Source organism: Micropterus dolomieu, linkage group LG20 (assembly GCF_021292245.1).
Source record: "Micropterus dolomieu isolate WLL.071019.BEF.003 ecotype Adirondacks linkage group LG20, ASM2129224v1, whole genome shotgun sequence".
NCBI classification, from domain to species: domain Eukaryota; kingdom Metazoa; phylum Chordata; class Actinopteri; order Centrarchiformes; family Centrarchidae; genus Micropterus; species Micropterus dolomieu.
Genome location: NC_060169.1, coordinates 10367766 through 10389418, shown reverse-complemented (window position 1 = coordinate 10389418; position 21653 = coordinate 10367766). Strand labels below are relative to the sequence as shown.

Sequence of the window (21653 nt, the reverse complement as noted above, 5' to 3'; positions counted from 1 at the left end):
ACTATTGTTGCTAGTCTTATTGTTATTATTGTTATTATAATCATTAACATTACGATGGTTACCATTAACACTATTATAAATATCTGTACCATTTTTCATTTAGTTTATAGCAACATTACCTTCGCTGTCTGTACCTCTGTGTGTATATTGTGTAGGCTGCCTCCCTCCCTCTCTCTCTCTCTCTCTCTCTTTCTCTCTCTCTCTCTCTTTCACTCTCTCTCTCTCTTTCACTCTCTTTCTCTCTCTCTTTCTCTCTCTCTCTCTCTCTCACCCCAACCGGTCGAGGCAGATGGCCGCCCACCCTGAGCCATGGTTCTGCTCGAGGTTTCTGCCTCTTAAAAGGAAGTTTTTCCTTGCCTCTGTCGCCTAGTGCTTGCTCTTGGTGGGAACTGTTGGGCTTCTGTAAATATCATCACAGAGTACGGTCTAGACCTGCTCTTTTATGAAAAGCGCTGTGAGATAACTGTTGTTGTGATTTGGCGCTATATAAATAAAATTGAATTGAATTGAATTGAATTGAGAATACCTGCCCATGCCTGACTCAGATTCCCTCCTGTGCCATGGAAACCCCTGAGCTCTGGAACCAGGACCACATGCCCCTTGGAACAACCACCCATCCCCAAGCCACACCTGTCTCTCCCTTGTGTTCAATAAAACCTCTCACTGCTCATACTCTGGTCTGCGTCTGAGTTTCTGGCCCCAGTCCTGACATATATAGCCACAAACTCAGCAATTGGTACAACCTCATGCCTAAAAATAAATACATTTTCACTTTATTCAGGAACAGATACCTCTGCTAAGTCAGGTACGGTTAATGACAAATTGCAACAACTTTTTATTACAACTGTGGATTAGGCTGACCTGTAAGATATCAGGGAAGTTAACCTTTAACATACAGCACAGTACACATCTTACTCTGTAAATGAAAAATCTGGTCGGTAAAATGATAATACATTTCCTTGATGGGAAGTCCATGGCTAGTTTATAGTAATTTATGGTGTGACTAGCACAATATAAACCTGGCACTAACTTGCATATGTCTAATTGTTATCACTAGCTCACTGAAGTACTCAAGTAAATCTCTCTATACTGAGATGTGCACAATCACATTAGCAGTATGTTTTTAAAACATTGTAGATTATTATATCTTCTAAAAACTCAGACCAACCTTTTTAAATGAAAATCTAATTGACATCTGACCATGTCAATTTAATTAATTTGTGGGCCCCGGGAAAATTAGTAATTGCTGCACTCAGGCTAATGGGAAGGCCTAATAAAGTATTTAAAATCTGTATCTGCCTTTGTACTTTTTTTGTACAGATTGTTTTATCTCACAAGGGTGTAGTATAGAGTTAATTAACATTAAAATGAATACCGTGATAGCAGTTCATAGAATCATTTTATAGTTCTCAATATCAGTTTTGCTCCTGACCTGTTGCCTGGCTGAGATAACAATCTTTATCCTTATGTCCTACTGGGTAGTATTCTAATGTACTTCATGTAACATGTTTACAATTTCTCTGCTTTTCCAATTCCAGAGCCAAAAGAGTCCAAAACACATCAGCACACCTTGACACACAGGTAAAAGCACATTTGCATGTTGTGAATGACTAGTTATTTTCTGATGATCAGCTGCCACTGGAGTGGTAGCCTTTGCCATCAGTGTATGAATGTGTATGAATGGGGTGAATGTGACGTGTAGACGTGTGTAATGTGCATTTGCACTGTCTGTAACTTGACCTCATCACTGATGACTATGCACTATTGCGCTGTGACCCAGTAGTTTTCCATTTTGACCTTGTCTTTTAAAGTGACATGTGGGCAAAGAAGCAATGTCTAACGATTTTATTGTGTTTAGGTTATCTCGGGGAATTTTTCTGCTGTTTAAAACCGAAAAAGAAAAATGGAGCTCTCTATACCACTTTTAAGCCATGAATTATTGTACGTCGAACACCAGTGATGACCATCTCCCTCATGGCATGCCTTATCCTCAGATCCGAGTCACTGCACCACTGTGACAGAAACTACATTGCTGATATGAATTTGCACTGCATAACAGCAAAAATAGATAGCCAGATGCTTCACTGCTGCATTTGGTTACAGTGATCAATCAGATGACCTGCTGTTTGTTTGCTTTTACAATGCTGCTTTTTATTCACTACAGTAAAATATATTTAAATACCAGTCTCTTCTTCTTTACCATGTCCAAGGCGCTTGCATAAGCCTTAAAGCAGATGGGCTAATTCAATTTGACCACAACAAACTGCACCAATTAAAAATACATCATCAACCCAGGCTTGGAGCATAATGCTGTGCTGTACAAAAATACCTTTGCAGCAGCATTTACTGGCCAGGAGCAGTGAGAGGCAGTATTTCTCCTGCTGGCTAAGCCATGATATTCCTGTCACATTTTGGTGGAGTCATTTTTAGAAAAGCCAAATAAGCCAGGGAGGGCAGAATGAAGAGAGAAGAAAAAGAAGCTGCGGATTGCTTGTTTATGCTGCTGCATCCGTCCTGGTGTTGCTGAGGAGGGGATTGTTGTGAGTGACTGAGACAGCAGAGCAGCTGAGTGAGACTAACAAGTGGTTGCCATGCAGCAGGAGCAAGCGTGCGTGCTTCTGGAGGGAGAGATAGAGAAACAGAATGATAATGAGTAGGAGGCAGCAAGTAAGGGAGCATGAGGAGAGGATCTGTATCTCTGCAAAGAGACACATATCATAGCTTGATCCAGCCTCTCCCTCGCTTCTCTGTTCCTCTCTTTATCTCTCGCTATATGTTTAGATGAGAGAGATTAGCCTAGCACATCCAGTATGACAGCAATGGATGGATTAATGGATATGTGTCTGAGGGCTCCAAGAAAGAGGAGTTGTTCACAAGAAACAGCAGCAACAGGTCTGTAAGGATGGAACGATAATGACGGTGAGATGCCTGCTTTTTCTTTCTTAGACATCCTCACTGGAGAATTTGTCAATGCAGTCTCTCTCTTTCACCCTGCCTCACTCCCTCCCTCTCTCCTCTCTGTCTCTCACTCCATGCGTATTTGTGCAGTGTCCTCCTCATCATTCTACTTCCTTCTCCCTATGTCTGTCTTTACCAATTCTCCCTGTTCATTCCTCTATCCGTGTCTGTATGTGCCCTCCCTCTCTCATCTAACCCCCCCCCCCACTCCCCACAACCCCTCCTCCTTTCACTGGAGCCACCTGCTGCTTGTGTTCATATGAAAGATTTGGTAGGAAAAGAATGACAGAAGCAGACTTGTACTTGTGTGACCACACCAATTTTGTGATTATGTTTGGTCAATCACCGTCGCTTTCTTGTCTAATGGAATTACACTGGCAGGCATCTGCTTGCACGCAACAGGTAGAGAGAGCCCTTTTTCTAAAGCTAACATAGATAACGTCACATCTTTATGAGATGTGAGGCTTTCATTGATACCATACCGCTTTGCCTATGTTTAACAGCTGGCTGTGCACTGCGACATACTGTAATTCTAACCCGACTTAAAGAAAGGTAGCCATGACATTGGCTCGTATTCCTGAACCCATTTCCCTGTGGTCTCCCTCACTCTTCTGTTCGTGTTTGCCTTTTGTAATTTTCTGCAAAATTCCCAGAGGGACAGAGTGAGAGAGAGAGATCGAAGTCTCTGGACATCTGTTTGATACTACATTCAAAAGAGGCTATTTATAGATAACCCTTCCTTATTTAATGGTCTGTATTTTCTTTTTCCCATGTCTGCACCCTTGTTTCTCACAGCGTATGCAGTGTATGCATTAAGTGTGGTGATACTTAAATCAGTTGATTAAATGGATCACAAGAGATTAGATTGCACTAATCTAAAGCCATCATTTAATCTCTATCCAGGTAACATGCAGGCTTCTAAACGCCTGACCCCATCAGAGGAGAGATGAGACACCTAGATGTTGGTTTACCATGTTTAGCGTCCACTACAACCACTCCCTTGCTGCCATGAGCGGAAACGACATGATGGCGCACTCTCTGACTCTGGAGCAGAAGACAGCATTTGCCTTTGTGGGGATGCTACTGGTGTTCCTAGGGCTGCTGATAGTAAGGTGTTTCAGGATCCTGCTGGACCCCTACAGCAGTATGCCTTCATCCAACTGGGCTGATGGCATCGAGGGGCTGGAGAAAGGGACATTTGAGTACGCCCTTACTTAACACAGGGACACACATATTCACAGATGTCTTCACAAACCGAAACCTCTATAGACAAACATATGCATACACACGGGCATGAATACACTTGCACACATGCAAACACACACAGGCCACAGCCCTGCACAACCATTGCACCTGACACTGACATAACATTAAGACATCGCTCTGTGATGGACCGAACTAAGGGATTGTTGCTGTGTATGTTGTTCACTGTGTGTGCGCTGTTAGTTCAGAGCCAGTGTAGAGTCTCTCTACTGTATGTGACTACATGTCTGTTGTTTTGTGTGTGTCTGAGCGAGTGTGAAACGGATGCTGTATCATATTCTGCCCTTCTGCCAGGGGGGGTGCATTTCAGCTCATCGATTTATACGTAAATGGCTGAAGCTCCCTTTAACCCATACAAGTTGAATATCTGTAGATGATACAAGGTGTTAAGATGTGGATGCACGCAGGACAGGGTGGGGAATTTGGATGCAGTGAGATGATTCAGATGTAGTGTGAAGACTCAGGGACATGAATCCTTATGTGAACTTAGAATGGGAAACAGAGTGGTTGCACCAATGCACAGCAGAGCTGTTCTGCACAAGAATGCATATGGTTGGATACAGGGTATTATGTCAAACTAGTGCTTTGTGGACTAATTAAATCCAGTCTGTTGGCGATCCAAAGGAATGCTGTTGCTGCTGTTACTGCTGTGTGTACAGATTGGTCCTTTCTTTGGCGTTTTGTTTTTTGAAATCATGCAATGAAAGGCAACTGAACAAACTGTGATTTACATTATGGTGTTACTGTTTCTTAATGATGCAAAAACAACTCTAAGAGTTTGTACTGCTACTGTCTTTGAGTGATACTGTATGTTGCCACAATTACATGTCTGAGTGAAAGGAAAAACTGTTTACTTTTGACAGTATGTCTGCAAAGACATATGATAATGTTGATTTATGGACCGACAATTGTCAAGCGTTCTGTGCTTACTGTTGGCTGATGTGGTCAAGCCAAAGAACATTGAAGGGAAATGAGGATTCAGCGCTCTCACTCTCTCAGCGCTGCTAGTTTTTCTAATGACAAGGATAAACTCTCACTACCTGTCTGCAGAGGAAAAGGTCACATGGAAAACAGGGGTGGGATGTCTGTCAGCACTGCACGTGGACATCTTTTTCCTCCTATCCTCAGCCATCCTCACCCTTTCTCACCCGCTCTCTTCCTTCCAGACAGCGGAAGACAGGACAGTCCTAAAGAGAGATTCTGTAATACTGCAGACTGGTCATAGTCTTGAGTGTTCCTTTGCTAATTTTAACGGTCTACGGTTTCTCCTTAGTGCTGTGAATCTGCCTTACTGTGACCTTCAATGGGTTTATGTGCCTTCATCTAGAAACATTAGAGCACCTGTTTGTGTGTGTGTGTGTGTGTGTGTGTGTGTGTGTGTGTGTGTGTGTGTGTGTGTGTGTGTGTGTGTGGCATATCATGATGACAGATAGTGCATCCCCTGACCTGTTGCTTGCTCAGTTGGTGGTAGAGATTTCTCAATGATATAGATTTGATTCAATAATGTGAAATAAATAGAATTTCTTCACTTTAAAATTGGTCAAATCTTTGCATTTTTTTGGTCTCTTATTGCAATCTGCTGAGCATATTGAATAAAATAAATAATTTGCGAGATCACTTTTACAAATTGGCACATAGTGGAAGCTAAAAATTCCTTCTGATTTTTGTCTTCTCTGCTTCGAAACTCTGGCAGTAGTGGTCCAGTATTGCTGCGGCAACAGACAGAGAGGGAGCAAAAGGGTGCATTAGAGCAATACTGAAAGAAAAGGAGGCGATCAAAAATTTTAACAATACAGTAACACTAGTGGGAGTAGATTCTCATTCTTATGATGTGTGTATATGTACGTGCATGGTCCAGAGAGAGGGGCTGATGCAGCAGCAGAAAATGATTTACATACAGTAGGCATCCATGTGGCGATATGGCAGGTCTTGATTTGCAAAGCCCACCACCCTCCTGTGGCCACTTAAAAACTCAGAGGCCAGGCCACCACGCACGCCTACCTCAACACACATCATTCATCAGGAATGCAATCATTATTTTACTATCATCTCTGTCACCTATCTGGTATCCTTATTTGGAATCTATTTTTAGTGGGGAAATAACACAGCCTTTTTCCTCTCCAGCCTACAAGCCCACTAAGTAACTATTTACTAACTATGGGGCAGGTGTGGCTTATAGCTAGAGCTGGTAGATCAGCAGTTTGATCTCCAGGTTATTCCAGTCCACAGAAGTGTCATTGGGTAATATGCTGAACCCCAAATTGCTCCCGATGGTGTGCCATCGGTGTGTGAGTGTGTGTGCATAACTAGTTATTTTCTGATGACCAGTTGGCACCTGGAGTGTTAGCCTTTGCCATCAGTGTATGAATGTGTATGAATGGGGTGAATGTGACGTGTAGTGTAAAGCGCTTTGAGTTGTCAAAGTACAGTCCATTTACCATTAAACCTTAGGAGAAAAAACTAACCCATCTAGTGACAATGATTATAAATTGATTATAAATCTATTAAAGTTCAACAAAGGTATCTGTTTTGCATTGTATTTTCATATGTCAGTTTTTTCTTTGCTTTAGCCTTATATTTGGATCATTTGGATATGGTTGCTGACACAGATATTGACCGAAGTGACAGGAATGTGTATCCCTCCTCAAATGCCTACACTGGTTGCCTTGTGTTCTGAAATGAGCTGGAGCCAACTTGAATTCTTAAGTCAAAGCCCTCATGTCAGATGAAGGCTGAGCCAAGGCTGTGTTGGATTTTAGACACAACCACGTTGAAAAGCACTAAAAGCCTGTATAGATGAATAGGTCAATGATTACCTAACAGTTATTAATGATTATAAAGCTGTTATGTTTAATGATCTACTTTTAATTGATTCAAAACCGTGCTTTACTATGAACTAATACTCTGTTCTTCGATATTTGTTTGTTTTGTGCAGGTTAATGTTTCTTTTAAATAAATATCAAATAAGAAATATTAGATTTTTTCGATTTTAACGTTCAAATGGAACACTAAACCAAGTGGGATCAAGCTTAGTTAATTAGTATTACACTTCTTCAATTTTTATTTGGATTTGGTTTCTGTAGGATTATAGCACAGAGCAGCTATTAACCCACCACCCAAGGATCCTTCTTGTTAGATCTTACCTTAACCGCTCTCATTTGTAACCTAATAAAATCACTTGATAGAATGAATCCCATACATCCATGTATGACATGTTCAATACATTTCACAAAGTAATAGATAATGTTAGATTGAAGATGATTCTTTTTGTTTCTGATGGATAGATTTAATTAGAAGGCCTATGCTGACTGGAGTATACAGTATATAGCTGAGATGAGCAATAGGGTTCACGAATACACCTTCATTTATTACACACATTTAAGATGTAGTATCAGGAATCCTGTCTGTTTCTGTATCTGCACTTTTGCTCTTAATCACTTATTTCACATTGCAGTGAAGCAAGGGTTGATAAATCCTTTTTCTGCCTCTTTTGAGTCCTTTGACATTAAGTAGAGCGCAGATTCCCTTGTCCTGTATAAATTGGAGCATGTGCACTTTCTGCCACTGACTCATCATATAGGTTCAACAGTTCTTTGAGTAGCACTGTATACTCAATTTACTCAAGTAGAGCAGACAAAAGACTATCAGCCCAGACAGTAAAAAATTAAACACCTTAATAAGTCCACACTGTGGGAGAGTCAGCAGGGTCTGCACTAAGGCAACTGCAGTGTAGCATGAGACAAGACCTGGCTCTAAACTCAAAATAAACTTTAAATCTGACAATGAACAAGCATCACTAAGCTGAGGATTAATATTATAATTATCAGTTAAAATGACATATTGCAGTCTGATTAAGACAGATAAGTGAGAGGAGAGTACTCAGCCAGTATCATTCTTGTATAAAATCATAAAGACTTTTAAAACTGTGTTCCAAATCTGATAAACACTGTGCAATTCATTGCTTCCTTTCAATCGGCACATGAAAACACATTGTGGAGTATTTTTCACAGCCTGCAATACAGCCAAGGTCAGGTTCGAGTCATTAGCCTGCCTTTCACTGTGTGCATAAATCACTGTGGTGTATCAGTAATAAGGAAGTTTACCTGTTAAGAGGTCTTTTAAAGGCACTTTAGAAGTCATGTGGCTATAGAAAAGTGCCTCCAGCATGTTCCTGTAATTCATGGTCTCATATTAACTCATCATTAAAATTATGGCCATTTTTTTCTGTGCTAGCCAACTCACCAACTTTCCCTCTTAGTTGTAGCAAAGAGAATCATTAGAGATAACATTTATTTAATCAGTTATATAACTCAGTATTTTAGTCACTGTAAGATTGATTTCCCTCTTGTTAACACACTAGTTCTATTCATTATATCCTATTGCTTTATATTATATATCACATAGCTTTATATTTTTCTGCCACAGTCATACACATCTTAATAGTGTCTGTAACCTTGAAACTTTTCCTGCTTGGTTAAATGAGCTTTCTTGTGGTGGGATCTTCAATGTTGATGTTTCCTTATGATTTATACAAAGGACCCATAGGTCTGATCCCATACGCTGCAACCACAGAACAATATGTGCTGTTGCCCCACGTAAGAATATAACATTATTAATCAATTCTCCAGAACTTAAGCAATGAGCGTCTTTATCTCTTGTTTGGCGTTTATGACTTGGTTAATCGTTAAGCAATGCCTTTGTGTCCCCTAGGATGGAGCAAGGACATATCTGACACCCCTCTTTCAGTTTTCTGAGGGTTGATCCAAAGAGTTAGCCAATAGCTGGCCACCACTGTATGACCCTGGGATGCAGGGTATAAAGGTAGGTCATCTGAGACAAATCAAGCTTATGCTCAAGAAGCTCAGAGAAGAGATCTCTATAAATCTAATCCTAGGCTAGTCTATACATCAATTAACAAGGATAACCACCCCCGTTGATGCAGTGATCCTCTCTTTTAAATTGTGTTGGATGACTTAAGACCTACAACGCTGTTATCCTTGACTGTTTAAATCTGAGAATCTCCTTCAGCATTCCTGATGGAGAGGTTCAAGTCTTACGGAGGGGTACATGTTAACTCTGCTTATGATTCCACTCTGGATGAACCTCCTGTCTATGAGGAGACCAACTTTCCTAATGGGGAACACCGGACGGTCCGGCCCTCGGTTGTCAGTGCCTTTGGTCATGACACTTTGGATCGGGTGCCCAACATCGACTTCTATCGCAATGCAGGCAGTGTGAGTGGTCATCGAGCTGTGCGACCATCCCTGCAGGAGCTCCACGATGTGTTTCAGAAAGTGAGTGCATGTATGTTTGTAAGTGAAGATGGTAAATATGAAAGAAACACATCTTCTGCACTTACGTTCTCCTCTTGTTTTTCTGTTTTCCCTGTAATACATGGGGTGCACACCTTTTCCTTTTCTGTTATGCATGTTTGTCCTTCACTTCACCTTCTGCAGAAAGTAGCTTACACCTGTTTTTCTCCCTGAGTCCCAAATTCAAGTCACTGACTCTGTAACTGCAGTCTTTGTTCTGCTCCTGAGCAACACAGTCCATTCACTCAGGTTTAAGACTCAAAGCAGAATGAAATAAGATATTTCATAGTTGTTTAATCATTCAAACATCAACACTTTCAGTCTCCACAGTTCAGTCATTAAATCTTTGTCAGACTAAAAGGGACACCGAAAGTTATTTCTGGAACACAACAGCAATCAACACACTTGACACTGTTAATAGTTTTGCTTTTTATTGGGCCATTATACTGCCTTGTGTTGCAAAAGAGATGGGAGTCATAGGTCATTTGGGTTGTATAGGTTGAACTAGATTAGCATGTCTGAACTGCCAAAAGAAGACAGTTCTTTTGGTTATCTTACCTGGCATAAAATTACAGTCATTCAAGTTTAAGCTATAGTTTGAATGTGTAAGGTCATCTGTCACCCAGTCATCGGCATCTTGATAGAAAGATCTTAAAATGTTTCACGGGGAACCAGTGATACATGTAAGAATCCCCAAATTCATCAGGGAAGACTAAATACAGCTGACTCATAGTTTGAGTCTATAATACATTTAATATGAAAATTAATGAATACAAAGTTCCATCCATCCATCCATCCATCGCCAACCGCTTATCGTGCGTACAGGGTCACGGGTCATACAAAGTTACATGGTTAAATTAGTCTAAGTTCAGTCTAGTAACATTTGAATCACTCACTAGGATAATTTGCAGTTTTCACAAACCCCATGCCACTGCAACTTACAGGCTGCCAAAATCTCTTTTAGTAAAGGGAAGTGAAATGTATCTGAGAGGTCTCAGAGTCATTTAACAGTCAGTATTCATCTTAATAGAAAGTTTAAATTAGGTTTGTCTTCAGTTTACAGGGATAGACACACAGCAGTGTATTGTCTTTATTTTTTCTTTATTGTCACCTTATCAATCTTCATCTAAATCAAACCACAGTGGTTTTCTCTCCCTCTCTAAGTGTCTCTCCTGTATTACAGGGAAGGCGGAATAAGGCCAAATACACGATGCTACATGAAAATACATGAAAGTCTGCGTATCCTCATGAGAGGACAGAAAACACTTTGTACCATAGGCCACAGCTTGTAAATGATGACACTCTTTAACATTAAGACACATTAACATTGAAAATGCTAAAAGCACAGGACTTATGTGCATTAAGACAAATATACATGTTTCCTTTCCCTTATATTTGCTTCTACAATTTCCTCATAGAATGGAGTGAGCTCTGTGCCAGACACTGTGGAGGACGATGACAAGGGGAGTGACGGTACCCCCTCTGATGATCTGGAGTCTGCAGTTCCCACTGACAGCAACAATGGAGCAGTAAAGTTTGGCTGGATAAGGGGCGTCCTGGTAAGTTATGTTGGGTCATGACGGTCTCCCTCTGCTTTATAGAAGCAGGGTCGCTCTACATAACTGGAACATCGTAAAAAGAGGCTCCATCTGTCTCAATAACACAGCAGGCCCAAGGGGCTTTCAAGACCAGAGTCTGGAAGTGGTTTGCATCTGCTCAAGAACTGGCATGCTGATCAAAAAAAGACCTCAACTGTTGTTTAGTGCTGTTTAATACTTAAAATAAAGTTTTGTAATTGAGTTACATTTTCATGTTCGAGTACACTTCCCTCGCTTTCTATCACATAATAGTATATCACAACCCACACTGAAGACTTTGAACTTAAATTGTTCTCTTCCACAGGTGAGATGCATGCTGAACATCTGGGGTGTCATGTTGTTCATCCGCCTATCCTGGATTTTTGGCCAGGCAGGCTGGGGTGAGTGAGAGAAGGATACATGTTGGTCAGATGTGACACACAGGGATAGTCCTTGAGCACATAGTTGTGTTTTGCACACGTTACATCTGTTCACTTGTTTGTAATTACTATTTTCTACCTGTGGCTACCTTCTACCCTTTATTTGTACTCTAGTTTTTTTTAGATGTATGCCTTTTAAAAGCCCACTAAATTTTTTATGTAATACAGGTCAACTTGACTTGACTTGATTGAGACAAGTCAGTCCATCCCCACTCCATCAGTGAACTCAAAGATGATTATCCAGTTATTTTCAGGTTGATAATGTTGTCTGGAGTGAACAGTAGACAGATCCTCTGTGTTACCAGAGGTTCAAGACCTTAATAGTGTGCTATCTTGGCCAGGTCTCCCTCGAAAAAGAGAATTGAATCTCAAGGGATTTCCTGAATAAATAAATAAAGGAACTAGAGACAATTATATAGGATTATATATCCCTCCCCTCATTAGCAGGGAGTGATTGAATTGGGGCAGATTCAACTGAAGTAGCCCATAATTATCTAAATTTGCAGAAGGTCTTTTCTGAAAGCCAAACCTCTATGAGCAGTGTGTGAGCAATAGGCAGAGAGAAAGGAGAAATTGTATGAATGGCTTCATGAGTGTGTTCATTGCTTAGGAACCTATCGATCTGCAGCAGCTTTTGTTGAGGCAGCGTAACTTAATAGTTTTAAACAAGCCGCAGGCAGCAGGCAGAGCAGGTACAGCAGGTACAGTAGACGGCTGTAACTTATAGCCCCCAAGTTTCTCTGGGAATTTGACACTCTTTTCAGAAAGTTTTATGATCGACCACTTAAATATAATACCTGAATAAGTTGTAGTTGAAAAACAATTATTATATATTATATTTATTATTATATTATATGTGTACACTGCAGGTCTGGGGATTGTGATTGTTCTTCTCAGCTGCGTGGTCACCACCATCACTGGCCTTTCTATGTCTGCCATTTGTACCAATGGCGTGGTCAGAGGAGGTAAGACAAGACATTTCATGAACAGAAACGTTTGGAATTCAACCTTTCACGCAGGCATTTCACGCATAACAGACACTCATACAATAGAGCCTCTGCAGCTGGCACCAACAGTTTAAACATTATTTATAAATGTATGTAGCCTGAGATAACACACACTCATAAAACATGACATATAATGACATGAAATATTTTACTGAGAGAATGGAATGGGCAAGAGGGCAGTTTGTGTAGATAAAGACACAAGGCAAAACTGCACCTGAAAGTCACCTTTTGAAGCCTTGTCTCCGTTTTACAGCCTACTTCACTTGTCCTGACATTAAATCAATGAATGAGTGATTAGGTTAGGATTAATCATCCATTACTGTATGTATGTGTGCTTCATTTTGTAATTTTCAGGAGGAGCCTACTACTTGATATCTCGCAGTTTGGGACCAGAGTTTGGTGGGTCGATTGGCCTAATTTTTGCCTTTGCCAATGCAGTGGCTGTAGCCATGTATGTTGTGGGATTTGCTGAGACTGTGGTCGAGTTGCTCAAGGTGTGTGATGTTATGTTATGTTATGACTAGAAGGAATTGTGGAAATGTCCCATTCCAAGATGTTGACTTTACACTTATCCATCCCTCTTTGGCCCTATCTGTTGCCCTCAGGATAACGATGCCATCATGGTGGATGAAATAAATGACATCAGAATCGTTGGGTGTATTACAGTGGTGTTGCTGTTGGCCATATCAGTTGCTGGAATGGAATGGGAGGCCAAGGTGAGAAATGAATATTATGCTTGTTGTTTGCCAATCTCAGGGGTTATTATGCTAAAACTTCTAACCATAACTTTAATTAATGAATTAATTGTTTTGTCCCCATAGGCACAGATTGTTCTACTCGTCATCTTGCTGGTGGCCATAGTGAATGTATTTGTAGGAACAGTCATTCCTGCAACCGAGGCTCAGAAATCTAAAGGCATCTTTAATTATCACCGTAAGGCACCCTCTCTAAACCAGTGCACACTTTATTACAAAAAAAAACATTATTTAACTGAAGAATTAAGATTGACTCGTTCAGAAAAGCACAGTAAACCCAAATTTTCTTCCTGCCTCTCGTCTTTCTTCCCTCTCTCACTCTTTTTCTCACAGCGAATATCTTCTCAGAGAATTTTACTCCAGATTTTCGAGAGGGTGAGACATTTTTTTCAGTGTTTGCCATCTTTTTCCCTGCTGCGACCGGGATCCTGGCTGGAGCCAACATCTCTGGAGACTTACGGGTAACTTTTTCATACAGAGGTCATTGCACAGGAGTCATGCATAGAATGCATTAGCTGCTATGGTACACAGGTTTTTTAACAAAGAGGCTGAAGGAAGAATAATAAACCACTGCATTTGAGTGAATAATGTCAATGTACCGAAGCTTTTTTACTTTAATGTCTAAAATGTCTTTACTAAACAAACAGTTTTCTTCATAGTCACTGTCATGTTTTGAAAATGACATGTTCAGATCCATCTGTTGTTTTATAGGATCCTCAGGGAGCCATACCTAAAGGTACCTTGCTGGCCATCCTGATAACTGGTCTCACCTACCTGGCTGTGGCCCTTTGTGTCTGTAAGTACAGTAATCCATGAAATACAACTCCAACGAGAAGCTTTGCTAATTTTATGTTTGTGTTTCATTTAGAAATACTACTTTACTGGAGTTATCTGGTGTTCCTTTCACAGATTCTGATAAATACAAGGATAGGTTTTCTCAACTAGCATTTGTCTTGATGACACATCCAAACACTGGAATATTTATCCAAGGAAGGTTAAAATCAAGGGCAACTGGTCTTGGTTGAAGATACTCAAACACGATTCGTCCCTCATCCAAGAGACTTCTTCAGTTCGGAATATTTAGTATTTCTGTGAGGTTGTTAGACTTTTCATAAAAAAATCCTAAGCAATGCTTCTGTTCCTCTTTCTAATTGGTCAGCCGCCACTGTTGTCCGAGATGCCACAGGAAACACGACTGACCTCATTAGTCCTGCTGGAGCACCATGTACTGGTTCAGCAGTAGCTGCTTGTGAGCTCGGCTATAATTTCTCTTCCTGTGCAGTAGAAACATGCAAATTTGGCTTGATTAACAACAATCAGGTATGCAGCCTTTCAAACTCTGATCCTCACAGATGAATAGCTTTTTTTCATCTGTAATGCTCTTCTCTCCTTGACTCCGGTTCAGGTGATGACCATGGTATCTGGGTTTGGTCCCCTCATCATTGCTGGAACGTTCTCAGCCACCCTTTCATCAGCCCTGGCTTCACTTGTCAGTGCTCCCAAAGTCTTCCAAGTCAGTAACACGCCACATTATTCTAAATGCATTGCACTAATATACAATTAATAAAACATAGAAATTCTAAGTTAAGCTCTGTCTTTAATAAGGCACTGTGTAAAGACAACATCTACAAGATCCTGCACTTCTTTGCCAAGGGACATGGCAAAAACAACGAGCCAATACGTGGATATGTCCTCACGTTCATTATTTCTGTGGCTTTCATTCTCATCGGTCAGTTCAATTGTCTATAATGGCCTGGTCATAACATTGTAACATCTTTATAAGAACTAAAATGTTATACTTTATCTTAAAATGTACTTTAGGCTTCAAATGAACAAATATCCGAATGGGCTGTTAACTGTTGTCCAGTCAGCAAAAAATGCATTGATCCTGAATTCCAATTTGATTGAGGTTTTTCTCTGTAGGTAATCTCAACACCATCGCTCCTATCATCTCAAACTTCTTCCTGGCATCTTATGCGCTCATCAATTTCTCCTGTTTTCATGCATCCTATGCCAAGTCTCCAGGTGGGTCTTTACAGACAAAGTAGCTTATAAATGAAAAATTCTGCCAGTAGGCTTTTGGGGAATTACTGTGGTATAAGTGACTGTGAATACATTAAAACAAGGCGGTATCACAAAAGCACCTGATATAGGATAAACTGAGTTACATTAATTAAATAGATTTGGATTTGTTTTAAATTCAAAGTAAGTCACTGTTAATAGATTTTATTTCTGTACAGTATGTTTCCTACCACTTGTCCAACACTCTGCAGTTACTTCTGTCATTTCCCAGGCTGGAGACCAGCATATAAATACTACAACATGTGGCTATCGCTGTTGGGTGCATTGCTCTGCTGTGTTGTTATGTTTGTTATCAACTGGTGGGCTGCTCTACTCACATATGGCATTGAAATCCTCCTCTACGTTTATGTCACTGTCAAGAAGCCAGGTGAGCTCTGTGTACATGCTTGCTAATTTGGAAGGAAATTCCCAATGCCTGCATGAACAAACCTGTCAGGACTCTAATTTTCTCTCCAGATGTGAACTGGGGTTCCTCCACGCAGGCGGTGACATTTGTGAGTGCAGTCAGCAATGCTCTGTCTCTGTCTGCTGTAGAAGATCATGTCAAGAACTTCAGGTAAAAGTCTGAATTGAATCAATGTGGGTGCAAATACATATTTCAAAACAATACAGTAAAACTTTTACAATACTGTCCTTAACAGTGTGACATAAAAAACTGAAACACTAAAATCAAAAGTGATATTGTAACTTACTCCCATTTATTTCGTAGGCCTCAGATCTTAGCACTGACAGGTTCAGCACGGACCAGACCAGCTCTCCTAGACCTGGCTCACTCCTTCTCTAAGAACTATGGACTCTGTCTCACCTGTGAAGTATTTTTGGTAAGGTTATATTGTAATCTCATAATTTGCAAATGCAAAACAATGGATATTACCAAGGCAGCACGTATCGTCTTACCCAAATCTTATTTTAAATATCAACCTTGTATTCAAATCAAGATTTGCACATCAAGCAAATTTTAATTTTGCAGAGTGCAGACTTCAGTGGATATTCAAGTGAATATCAAGCAAGGATAAGGTAAATGCCAACTGTCTGGATACCCAAGAGACTAAAGCTTAGGTTCAGTTGTGTCCTCTGAATATGAAAAAGGTGTATCTGTGATTTCTTTCTCTCTCAAACACACTCACACACAGCTGTAATGTTGTGATCTCTTCAGGGCCCAAGGTCAGAGGCCCTGAAGGAGATGAACAATGGCATCGAGAAGAACCAGATGTGGCTTTTAAAGGCCAAACGCAAGGCATTTTACGCTGCTGTGGTTGGTGAGAACTTCAGGGATGGGGCTAAGAGCCTGTTGCAGGTCAGTGTTGTCATGCTTTACAAAACATTTTTTCAACTGAAAAGAAATAAAAAAGAAACCAACTAAAAATCTAAATTCCATTGATTTTGAAAAGAGGGAGACAGCAGATTTAAACATTGCAGAAACAGGTTTTATTGTTCCATTTCTTCCTCACAACACCGAGTTATCTATTGCTGTGTTATGACTCTGGCTTGAACTTTTCTTAGGAATCTGGCAGGACATTAGTGCAGGAGGTTGAAGAGGAGAGAGTTAGAGGAGCAGGAAAACAGTCTTATGGCTCTGGCTGTCGCACTTTTGAGATAAGGCCTCGGTTCATTGTCAGGATTGCTTACTTCAAACAGCACGGCAGATTAAAAGCTATAATTGATTAACACTGCGCTGAATGAGTCCCTGCAGACAAATTGAGGTCTGCTGAGTGATCTGGTCATAATTTTTGGCAGTAAAAACAACTTCTTGTATAGGAAACTCTCTGGAGATTCTTCTTCTCCACTTAATAAGACCCCGTTTTCTAACTGCAGGGTAACATGGTGCCTATGTTGATTCACTGAACTGATTTCTAGAGGGTAAACTGGGTTTTATCTTTATGTTATGAATGTGGTGCTTTTCCTTACAGGCTTCTGGTCTTGGCCGTATGAAGCCTAACATAATAATGATTGGCTTCAAGGGGAACTGGAGGGCTGCAGGCACAGAGGCGGTGCAGAGTTATGTGGGAATACTGCAGTAAGATAAACACACATGACAATCATGTACTTAACAATTAAAACAAAGATAGGAGAACTGTGTGTTAAACTGGTGTCCTCATTCTTTTTTCCTTTTTGATAGTGATGCATTTGACTTTGAGCATGGGACAGTGGTGCTGAGGATGAACCAGGGACTTGATGTGTCGCACATTGTCGAGGCAGAAGGTCTGTGTGTAAACTTCTTTAAACTATGTGTTTTATTCTACAGGAACACCTGCACCCGTATAGCAACAATTATGTTTATATAATACTTTTCACGCAAGCTGCACAATGACAAGAAGCAATTGGCACCTAAAACAGCAGCATTAAATATAGGATGATATAAGATAGATGTATACTCACAATGAAGGAAAAAATGAACAAAAAAATGCCATTTGTAAATGTGTTTTAAGATATTAAAATACAGAGTAGTCAGTCAAACTGAACTAACTTCCCATTAATTTTGACGGTTTTAAACTACCGAAAGAATAACAAAAGTAATTATCAAACTGTACTGTTGCTATAGTGTATAATAACCACAGTAACTGACTATGATAAAATAACACCGATAAGCCATGGACACACTACTTATAAAGGTCAGATAGTTACACATATTCATAGTGATTACATATTTATTATCAAACGTAAATCTGATTCTGTCTTTCAGAGGAGATGCTAAAGGCAGCAAGGGAGCAACAGGCAGTAGAAGATGAGATGATGCCGAATGGAGAGAAAGCAAGAGGACTTTTCAGGAAGTCCAGGAAACCCTCTCAGCAAGTGCTCACGACCAGGGGTATCTCTCTAGAGTTTTTTGTGTTAACTTCTTAACTACCTTCAGAAAGACTTCAGTCTAAGCTATTTAAAGCAAAGGTAGCATCACAAGATGAGCATGATCTTTAAATATGTGGGGGAAGGAGGTATTTCTCTCATTCTAGTCCTCTCTTGCACTCATATTTCCTCTGAGATAACACACATTTAACAAATGAAATCAATGACACACATCTTTTTTTTGGAAACTTCTCCACAGTCCCATTGAGCTATAATTGAATCAAGCACTCACACTAAAAAAGTCTTTGAGGGTGTAATCCAATAATATGGTCCCTTTCGTTCCAGTTTGAAGAGCATCTCTTAAGAGCAGCCCTCTAACCCAGACAGCAGAGGGTGCTTGCAGCCTCTTACTCAATCTGTCTCTGTCTCTACATTACACACACACACACCACTGAGCTGCATCTTGGCAAGACTGCAATGGTCATTAGTATGCAATCTGGATCCCACTCATTGGAACATTAAACCTAAGAGATGGCTGTTCCTGCTGATGTAGAGTCAGCTCTTAATGTTGATTTGCGCCAGTTTTCCCATCCAACTTAACTCTCCACGCTTGGTCAATGAATTACATTCTCTCCTACTGTTCCTCTCCCTCATCCAGTACTTATTTCCCGTATCTTTTTCTCTTTTCAGTATCAGTCTGCGGCCCTCCACCCCCGCAGGTTGCCAAGATGAATGAGAGGCTGTTGGAGGCCAGTGCTCAATTCAAGAAGAAACAGCCTAAAGGCACCATTGATGTGTGGTGGCTGTTTGACGATGGAGGTAGGTGTTGGGTCCCTTAAGCAGCATTCTCTCATGTACCTCGCCTATAGATTGTGTCAGATGAGTACACAGGGACACAATACATTCTCCCTGATACTAATACAGATAACCTGCAGATTGAAGAAAACTCACTAAGTAAAATAAATTACACCTGAACAATAATTTAAAACCCACAAAAGGGAGACAAAAGATGGTAAACAGGAAGTCATTAATGCAAACCCAGAAAAATCAACACTGAACAGTCATCTACATTATGTCATACACAAAGATTACATTCTTAAGAATTATTATTTAATAATAATGTCTTAAAATCTAATCATGACTTTTAAAATCAAGTCTATTGATTTGTTACCGGACAATACTAATAGTCTAATAGCAGAAATGCGAGATCTGGATCACAACCAAAATCTAATCAATTGTATCCTGGCCGAAGCTTGATCTGTCCATTTATGTAATAAAACAGACTGGATTAATTGTTTTTACAATAACAAATGCATTTCCCCTCTCTTAGGCCTTACCCTGCTGCTCCCGTACATCCTCACTACCAGGAAGAAGTGGAAAGACAGCAAATTAAGGATCTTCATCGCAGGGCAGCCTGGACGCAGTGAGCTGGATAAAGATGAGTGAGTAAAAAAAAAATAAATTGATGTTTCAATATCAATAATAGCTTAATGGGTGGGAGTTAGCTTGGACAAATTAATTGGCAAAATCCATATATGAAAATTAATGAGCCAACAACATCACATTACAGGATATGTTATTTAGCATTAAATGAAAATAATTACCAACATTTATATGAAAGTTAAGCAGTGTGTGATAATCTGTCTTGCAGGATGAAGTCTCTGTTGCAGAAATTCAGAATTAACTGCAGTGACATTAATGTCATTGATGACATCCATGTCCAACCCCGCTCTGACAGGTAATTACATTCTTTTATGTTATAACAGTGACAGCAGACCAGATGGTGCAACAGGAGTATTAACATTTAATCGAGAACACTTCCTCTTATAACACCTCTAACTCCTAACCTCTAACATGCACTTCCTGTGCTCTTCTTCTTCTATCCCCTACAATGATCTTGTATTGATTGCACTTTTTGTTAACTCTTACTTCCTTCCCTAGGTATTTACCCCATTGATGTGATATGTACTGTGAGCTCTTACTAGTATTTATTGCTGCTCTTACTAGTATGTATTGTCAGTTGTAGATCTGTAGTTGATGCTCTGTTGATGCTTGTATGTTGTTCCTCAAATGTAAGTCGCTTTGGATAAAAGCGTCTGCCAAATGAGTAAATGTAAATGTAAATGTAATCACTTCATAGTATCTGCATATATGCATTATATAGCCTATGATAAATAAATAAAAATATTATCCACATTCAGTTCATGTTCTTATCTGCTTTCCTCCAGCTTGAAAAAGTTAGAGGACATGATTGAGCCTTTCCGCCTACATGAGGAGTCTAAAGACCATGCTCAGGCTGAAGCCATGCGGAGGGATCAGCCCTGGAAAATCACTGACGAAGAGCTGAGCACCTTTGAGGAGAAGGTAAAACACTGGCCCTAAGTTAAGACTTTTTGTACAGCATAGACATAATTATGTATTTATTTGGTTTGGAGGTGGTGGGTTAAACAGCAAAAATAACTGCTGCTGTTTTATAGACCAGCCTCCAGGTACGACTGAATGAGGTTCTTCAGGAAAACTCCAAATCAGCAAATCTGATTATTGTGTAAGTATAACAAACTGCTGCCTGAATAATATTGAACTGTCAAGCTTCATCCAGCGTGGGAAGGAACAGTGTCTAACATCTTCTCCCCTTACCACCCGCAGGAGCATGCCCATTGCTCGTAAGGAATCTGTTTCTGATTTCCTCTACATGGCCTGGCTGGACATTCTGACAAAGGACCTTCCACCCACCCTACTCATTAGAGGCAACCACAAGAGTGTGCTTACTTTCTACTCCTGAGCGCCTTGCAGGCTTTGCAGGTAGCTATAAAGGAAATAAATGATAGTAACATAATGATGGATATGTTCATGAAGACACAATGTAACACAAACATTTTAGTCCTGATGAGGACATTCATACTATTCATAAAGCTTGTTAATATTTTACCATTAACCTGTTTTATCACTTTGTCTGATATGTGTTGTTTCATGATAGCTTGCGGCATGCTGTAATCTTGCAATTACTGTGAAGTTGCAACCAGCTTGCCAGCAAAGGAACCTCACATTGTACTACACTGTACCAGCGTAAACTTTTAACTGCTGCACTGCTCTTTATGTGAATGCTGTCAGTAAGGAATAAGACTGGTCTAAATAAGGAAAAATGAATTTCTGACATTGAACTTTGTAAATGTCTGACAGGCTGAATGTAAATTTAAGAGCAAAGTTTGAGGCTCTTTGAAACTATGGACAAGTGTGGAAAAAATATTCATTATTTTATGAATAATATTATATAAATAGAATAAAAACAAATGGTCATAAATTGGGGTTAGAACAAAGTCAAATCACACATCTTCCTAACTTGGTCAGATCAGTCCAATGAACAAAGGCAGAGACAGACAGAGATACAAGGCTGCTTTGTTACACTAACATGACTGTTTCCTGCTGCTGTGATTGTAAAATAAATGTATATAGTAGATGTTTTTTGAGCAAAAAC

At 40.0% G+C, this 21653-nt stretch overlaps 2 protein-coding genes and 1 long non-coding RNA gene across 3 annotated transcripts in view; all 3 read left to right on the top strand.

Moving 5' to 3' along the window:
- The window catches only part of LOC123959155, a 4424-nt gene extending 2240 nt beyond the window's left edge, over window positions 1-2184 (top strand). The window contains exons 3-4 of the long non-coding RNA XR_006822237.1: window positions 1539-1581; window positions 1859-2184. This is a non-coding gene — a long non-coding RNA (uncharacterized LOC123959155). The remainder of the gene's footprint in view (window positions 1-1538; window positions 1582-1858) is intronic.
- A 1697-nt stretch (window positions 2185-3881) lies between these two features.
- On the top strand, window positions 3882-4191 carry ctxn2 (cortexin 2). The gene has a single exon (XM_046033465.1). The coding sequence runs from the start codon at window positions 3931-3933 to the stop codon at window positions 4174-4176; it is 246 nt and encodes an 81-aa protein (XP_045889421.1). The 5' UTR covers window positions 3882-3930; the 3' UTR covers window positions 4177-4191.
- A 5066-nt stretch (window positions 4192-9257) lies between these two features.
- On the top strand, window positions 9258-21278 carry slc12a1 (solute carrier family 12 member 1). The gene is made up of 27 exons (XM_046033453.1): window positions 9258-9515; window positions 10952-11092; window positions 11436-11511; window positions 12420-12515; window positions 12912-13051; window positions 13163-13273; window positions 13379-13490; window positions 13646-13773; window positions 14024-14108; window positions 14472-14632; window positions 14718-14825; window positions 14918-15041; window positions 15236-15337; window positions 15606-15761; window positions 15851-15950; window positions 16104-16215; window positions 16551-16691; window positions 17305-17411; window positions 17514-17596; window positions 18078-18203; window positions 18869-18997; window positions 19509-19620; window positions 19830-19916; window positions 20407-20542; window positions 20656-20723; window positions 20825-20980; window positions 21156-21278. Exons 1-26 carry the CDS (start codon window positions 9258-9260, stop codon window positions 20958-20960), a joined length of 3135 nt encoding a protein of 1044 aa, XP_045889409.1. The 3' UTR covers window positions 20961-20980; window positions 21156-21278.
- The last annotated feature ends 375 nt before the right edge of the window (window positions 21279-21653 follow it).

Coding starts and splice junctions, on each gene's coding strand:
- slc12a1 (XM_046033453.1), top strand. CDS start 9,258: ATGGAGAGGTTCAAGTCTTACGGAGGGGTACATGTTAACTCTGCTTAT. Junction 13,274..13,378: donor GAATGGAATGGGAGGCCAAG/GTGAGAAATGAA, acceptor TTGTCCCCATAG/GCACAGATTGTTCTACTCGT. Junction 15,762..15,850: donor TGTCACTGTCAAGAAGCCAG/GTGAGCTCTGTG, acceptor TTTTCTCTCCAG/ATGTGAACTGGGGTTCCTCC.
- ctxn2 (XM_046033465.1), top strand. CDS start 3,931: ATGTTTAGCGTCCACTACAACCACTCCCTTGCTGCCATGAGCGGAAAC.